Raw genomic sequence first — 6,638 nt, forward strand, 5'->3', positions numbered from 1 at the left:
TCTTGACATTAACAATTCTGCAAAGGTTTAATATCCGTAATGTAAACTTTTATACCAATACTACATACAAAATACCGAATTTTTCGTATTTTTTCGAAATTTTATACAGATTATGCAAGAATTATATTCAAATCTGCCATCTGATGGTTGGGTGTAATATTGATATGCACATTTTCACTGCTATTATAAGCTTAAAAACGGAGAAATTAGGATTAGGAATATTTGAAATTAACATATTACTTCGTCTCTCTGTAAACAATGTGTAATAAGTCACGTACTCAAGCATGGGTAAGATTAGCAATTCTACTATAGAAATATTCGTGCAAAAGTTGCCTGCGAAGAGTCAGTTGCAATTTGCGAACATTGACACCCATCAACAGTAAAACATGTACCTGTCCTGCCGGCTGGAAATTATTTAACCTTCATCTATTCGGGTGCAATCGGGGTACAAATGACTCTCACATCTACCTAAATGTAAAATATAAAAATCAGTTGCAAAACGAGCACATCATCCACAGTTGATTGAGTTATCGTGTCGCTTAGATCACTCATTATTTAGCACAACAAAAACATGGCTTCAGTAGTTAGCCAAAAACTAGCACCAAAAGTATCAGTTAAACGAGACATCATCAAGCAGGAGGATCGTGAGAGCAAACGATCCAAACTTCATTCCATCATTAGCCGGATTTTAGAATTACCCGCCGTTGAGGGCAAATGCAAAATGATGGATAGTGACATTGAGATGCAATCCATTCCTGATAGTCATACCGCTAGTGAATCTGTACGATCGACATCACCAGCACTCAGCACTAGTAGCAATGTCCCCTCCGAATCATCGTCAGTAACGTCAGATTTTGACCGGTTGGTATGCAAAAAGGTGGATCGTGTTCCACGGCGGATGTCTCAACTATCAGTGCAACCAGGCACAGAGCTGGTGGTGCCGGTAAAGTACAATCAAAAGATGGCTCGCTCGTTCCCGGATCGTGGCAGGTCGGAGCGCGATCAAGTACGCCGTGCCCGGAACACCGTATCGGCAAGAGAGAGTCGCGCCAAGCTGCGAATGATGAACGATCTTCTGCAGAAGCAAGCCAACGAGGCACGAAAGGTGAATACGGTTGGCAAAATTAATCTTGCGGCGTTGCTGAGCTATTCAAATGATTTGCTAGATCTGTTGAATCTACCGACGGTGGATTACTACGAAATGTGGCAACAAGCAAAGGACTATCCTATATATCCCGAAATGATTGTCGAAACAATGATAGACTGCAACAACACGGTGGGGAATATTCCTACGATCAAGAAGGAAGTGGAAAGTGAAGAAGAGTGAATCGTATATTTATTGATTTGACGACGATGTAGAGACCATGTTCCTTGTCAGAAAAATTATCCATGATTTTGACCACAGTTATAAATACTTATAACATTGATTATTTTATTTGTTAAGTATAAAACGAAATAAATGTTTAACTTATTTTTACAGAGTGAAAATCCTTTTTCATTTCTTTTCCTGTTTTTATTTCATGTACTGTGATAGTAACCGTTAAATACAAATATTCTTAAGAATAACATATTTTCTATGTTAAACTATAAATAGAGGAAGATTGTGTCGTAACAGCTTGCTAGACTTTCATACTGTCTACAATCGAATGACGGTCCCTACTTTTCTGGATTGTCTATTGATGTGGGACAAACCTCCCAAGCAACCAGAAGTTCATATTTTACTTAAATTTACTCTTAACCGAACTAATTGGTTCACTATGGTTCACATCAAGTTCCAAGCATCCTTAACGAAACTTTAAAGTTCACTTAAAGTTCCGTTACATACAAAAAATTACTTAAAATGAGAGCTGATTAAGCCAAAATAGCCCTTCTTATCCGAACTTCTGGTTGCTTGGGCTACGTTTAATGGGAAATGCATCATAATCCTAGTGACCACCGACGGAGTTAGAGCGCTAGTTGCAGTAACTTAAACTAAATGATTGGAATTTTGTTATCATTTAGTCTAAGTTACTGAAACTATAGCTATAACTCCGTTACTAGTGGAATTTAAACAACGAACCATTAGGCAGAGTTGTAGAAAAACCTTCGCACTAGAAGTCCACCATATAACATAATTTGAAATTCAGCTTCTGGAATGTGTGATTGACAAACTACTAAATGATCGAACGCAAATTACTGAATGATCGTTACCATCCTTGGCCCACCGTAAACGATGAAAGCAGAGAAATTGGTAAATACATTGTTGCAGGAAACCACACTTACAGGGCTTTACAGCTGAACAAATAATTTCAGCTGAACAAGCTAGTCTTTTTGCAGAAGAAGCATATTTTTCACGGAATAAACTCTTTATTAGCTATCAGAGGAAGGATCGAAGTGTGCTGCGCGTAGGCTAGGACGGATTTTTTTCGCGCTCACATAAATTTGACAATTTGAATAGTTTTTTTCTCTTTGAATTCTGTTTTTGTGTCGGAAGTGCTAGTGATTTTACTTTTGTTTAGTGTGTTATTAGTGGTTTTATGGTGTTTTCCCAGATGCTTCAGCCATGAATATTATAGGAGCGCAACAGCTGGATCATATAGTGGGGTGTCCACGAAGGCTGAGCGGAGGTAACCATGGGCTGTACCGTGTAATTTTGCCCTTTCGCTGCTTCTTTCGTGCATAATAAGCGGAAGTGTGACTATGGCCCTTCCTGAAGAGCGTCCTGATGCTGGCAGCTGTTTTGACGGAAGACAGCGTACAAACAAACATTATTGGTGAGCACGTTCTGGTTCATACCTTGATATTATTTTTGGTTATACAAAATATAAAACTAAATACGCACAGGGCATCGTTTGCTGCTATCGCTGCGGATATTGTGGGAGTCCCAGGTATTCGGTTCACGCTTTAGTTAGCAACGGTGGCTCTTCTTGACCTCTTCTATTCTGAGTAGTTAGTGCGAATAAGGGCGTCCTTGTGATGTTTTGCTGCACCTGTTATGAACAGCTAGTACATCCCAATCCCCTACACATCCTGAAGACACTTATCTTGCTTCAGGAGTGAATCCTTTTTACATTACTAGCGTTCTTAACAAAAAAGGGCACCATTACGGAGCATGAGATTTGATCAAATTATTCGCAATACTACTTGTCCAACACCCCCAGCTGGGTGAGGGATAGAGGATGAAGCACACACACACAATAAACTCTTTATTAGCTATCAATGTTTGTTGGGAGTCCATATAGACAGTGATTTGAGAGGTTGAAAGGTACAATACGCAGAGATGGGGGCAACAGCGACTATGTCCAAGGGCTTGACGATCCCTCCCCAGGCCATCTGCGAGTTGTGGGGCTTGCCTAGGATGTGGTGGGATTTGATAGTGGGCCCTGTTAAATTTCTATAAAAAGCTGCATGTATCCGCAAGTAGGCCCCACCAAACGACCGTGTGCCGCTCAAAGCACACAAGCCCAAGTCCTGGTGTCAGGTGGGACACAAAACCCACAAAACAGACCTGATACGATGGCCCTCCGACGAGACAGGAGGTTTGCGCAGGCCCAATAAGCCGCCTGGAAAACTAGTAATCACGAGCAATATAAGAGTTGACGAATAAAGGATCACGATTGGAAGGTTGGAACATGGAACTGCAAGTCGCTAGGTTTCGCAGGTTGCGACAGGATGATCTACGATGAATTACATCCTCGCAACTTCGACGTCGTGGCGTTGCAGGAGATTTGCTGGACAGCACAGAAAGTGTGGAAAAGCGGGCATCGAGCGGCTACCTTCTATCAAAGCTGTGGCACCACCAACGAGCTGGGAACCGGCTTCATAGTGCTGGGTAAGATGCGCCAATTGTGTCGCAGCCAATCAACGCAAGGATGTGCAAGCTGAGGATAAAAGGCCGTTTGTTCAACTATAGCATCATCAACGTGGACTGCCCACACGAAGGAAGACCCGACGACGAGAAAGAAGCGTCCTATGCACAGCTGGAGCAGACATATGATGGATGCCCACTGCGGGACGTCAAAATCGTCATCGGCGACACGAACGCTCAGGTAGGAAGGGAGGAAATGTATAGACCGGTCATCGGACCAGATAGTCTGCACATCGTATGCATAAACTTCGCAGCCTCCCGCGGAATGATAGTCCGAAGCACCTTCTTTCCCCGCAAAAATATCCACAAGGACACATGGAGATCACCTAACCAAGAAACGGAAAACCAATTCGACCACGTTCTAATCGACGGTAAATTCTTCTCCGACATCACGAACGTCCGCACTTACCGCAGTGCGAATAGTGAATCCGACCTCTACCTCGTTGCAGTATGCCTGCGCTCAAAACTCTCAACGTTGTACAACACGTGTCGAAGTCGGACGCCGCGGCTTAACATTGGGCGGCTACAAGACGGTAGACAAGCCCAAGAATACGCGCAGCAGCTGTAAGTGGCATTCCCAACGGAAGAGCAGCTAGGCGCAGCGCCTCTTGAAGATGTCTGAAAAGATATTCGATCCGCCATTGATAGCACCGCAACCACCCCGTAAGGGGGTGGCTGCGATGATTGCTACGTCCATTAGGGTCTTCTCTCCTATGTCCGTATTTGGATTTGATGGAAGATCTATTTCAGATCCCCGCAAAGCAAAACCCCGAATCGCTATCGGATAACTATTTGGAAACCTAAACTTGTGGAATTTCCCAATCTCGAACCGTTGACTGGCGTGGCTATGGATTCATGACGTATTTGCTTATCTCGCTGTACTTCATCTGACTCAGGTAGCTGTGCCTAAGACGTCGATCCCTAGGCTGTACACCGAAAAAAAAACTTTTTTACCAAGGCTTGAAGTGATTGATTATACATGAAAACTGTGCACATGATCAGCGTGTTCATTTAGTAATCAGATTACCCTATAGTTTCGACCTTGTCGCAATGGGTCTCAGGCTAACTTTCACGAGCAATTCCATGGATTTTTCGACGTATACTAAGTCTAAGGGGAAAACTCGAATAAAATGAAAATTTCAAAATTGGGGACCGTCACGAAAACATGTAAGATTTGTAACATTACAGTCAAACCTCCATGAGTCGATATTGAAGGGACCATCGACGATGGAAATATCGAGATGTGGAAGATATAGTTTTTGGAAAGCTGTTTCGAGGGACCATCACAGTAACCCAGAAAATATTATTTAATATGGCATAATTTGCTTCCATGAGTCGATATCGAGTCATAGAACATCGACTCATGGAGGTTTGACTGTAATAGATCCTTTATCTTTCAATAGATTTTAATGATTTATATATCAATCGATTTGCAAACTCTCCACCAATTTGCCAGTAGTATTGAAATATTTGATTGGTAAACTATTGAAAATTTTATTTCTTTCATGCATCATGCATCCCCTATACAGCGCGTTCCAATACATGGTAATTTACTACTTTTAGGGTATTATCAATTATTGAACTGGGGTGTATGACTGGGGTGGCCCAGCTGCTAGGGGGTCGTACACATATTACGTAAGCACTTATGGGGGGATCTGTCATTTTCTTACGCTCCATATAAATAAAAACCCAAATTTATCCACCAGTGGTGATTATGCCTTTCTCGATTCAATGTGTTGAATTTGAATTAGTATGGTAAATGCAACGTAAATTGCCTACATTTAGGCGGTTAATAGCTTTGATGCGATTATATCACGCTGCTTAAAAATAACTCAACTATGAGAGTAATGGATTGCGTCACGGCTAAATTGATTAATGATTTAAAATGTGCATGTACACAGGGTATTTGATAAAAGAAAAATAGAAATATTATTCAAACCGCATGAGATATTAGCAAACAAAAACAATAGTGTCCAACTAGGAAAGTTTCTCCGTCGAATGAAACTAGTTGCACTCGAATCGGTCAAGTCCTTCTATATGAAACGTGTTTAACAATAAAATTCCTGGGCTACACACACACACACACACACACAGTCAGACATGTGCTCAGTTTTTCGAGCTGAGTCGATTGGTATATAACACTATGGGTCTCCGAGCCTTCTATCAAAATTTGGCTTTTGGAGTGAAATTATAGCCTTCTGGTACAACTTTGTTGTACGAGAAAGGCAAAAATGATTTGTATAGGAAAAATCTTACATGGGGGAAGGGGGGGTTTAAAAACTCAGAAAAAAATGCCTACGTCATTAGTGTTCGGCCCCTAAGACTCAGATTGCCAGCATCTTGCAGCGCAATTGGCGCGCCGAGCAGCAGTCGGATAGCGCCGACTAGTGGGTAGCTAGTCAGGATGGTGAGGTATTAGCTAAGCAAGTGGTAGAAGAACTAGCACGTAGCTAGTCACGAGGTAGAGGAACTAGTGGGTAGCTAGTATGTGGGTGTGCGTATTCGCACGGACTTCTCCCAGAAGTAATGCCGCAAGACTGTTCCGGGGAGACTCAGGGTCTGTGAACAGTGTGGTTTTAGCGGGTCGGCGGCAGCCAACCCCGTTCGCCGGTAGCCCATCGGTGTCTGGATGCACCCTACTGAAAAAAAAAACAGAGTGGGAGGTGCTGCTGACGCTGGGTAGTAGCACAGAGAAACAGACGTCTCACTCAACATATGTTCCATCGTACACCTTTTTAACGGTTTATTTAACTTTTTGTAGGTGGTCAATCGGCCACCGATGGCGCTTTCA

The 6,638-nt window shown here is 42.5% G+C and overlaps 1 protein-coding gene across 1 annotated transcript; it reads left to right on the forward strand.

The window, feature by feature from the left end:
- Positions 1 to 518: 518 nt before the first annotated feature.
- LOC134204485 (uncharacterized) lies at positions 519 to 1,488 on the forward strand. Its single transcript, XM_062679299.1, has one exon. It carries the CDS (start codon positions 572 to 574, stop codon positions 1,325 to 1,327), a length of 756 nt encoding a protein of 251 aa, XP_062535283.1. The 5' UTR covers positions 519 to 571; the 3' UTR covers positions 1,328 to 1,488.
- The last annotated feature ends 5,150 nt before the right edge of the window (positions 1,489 to 6,638 follow it).

The sequence above is a fragment of the Armigeres subalbatus genome, unplaced genomic scaffold (genome assembly GCF_024139115.2).
Source record: "Armigeres subalbatus isolate Guangzhou_Male unplaced genomic scaffold, GZ_Asu_2 Contig623, whole genome shotgun sequence".
In the NCBI taxonomy this organism is placed as follows: Eukaryota; Metazoa; Arthropoda; class Insecta; order Diptera; family Culicidae; genus Armigeres; species Armigeres subalbatus.

Bases quoted from the DNA above. Each gene is read 5' to 3' on its own strand.
- LOC134204485 (XM_062679299.1), top strand. From the start codon at position 572: ATGGCTTCAGTAGTTAGCCAAAAACTAGCACCAAAAGTATCAGTTAAA.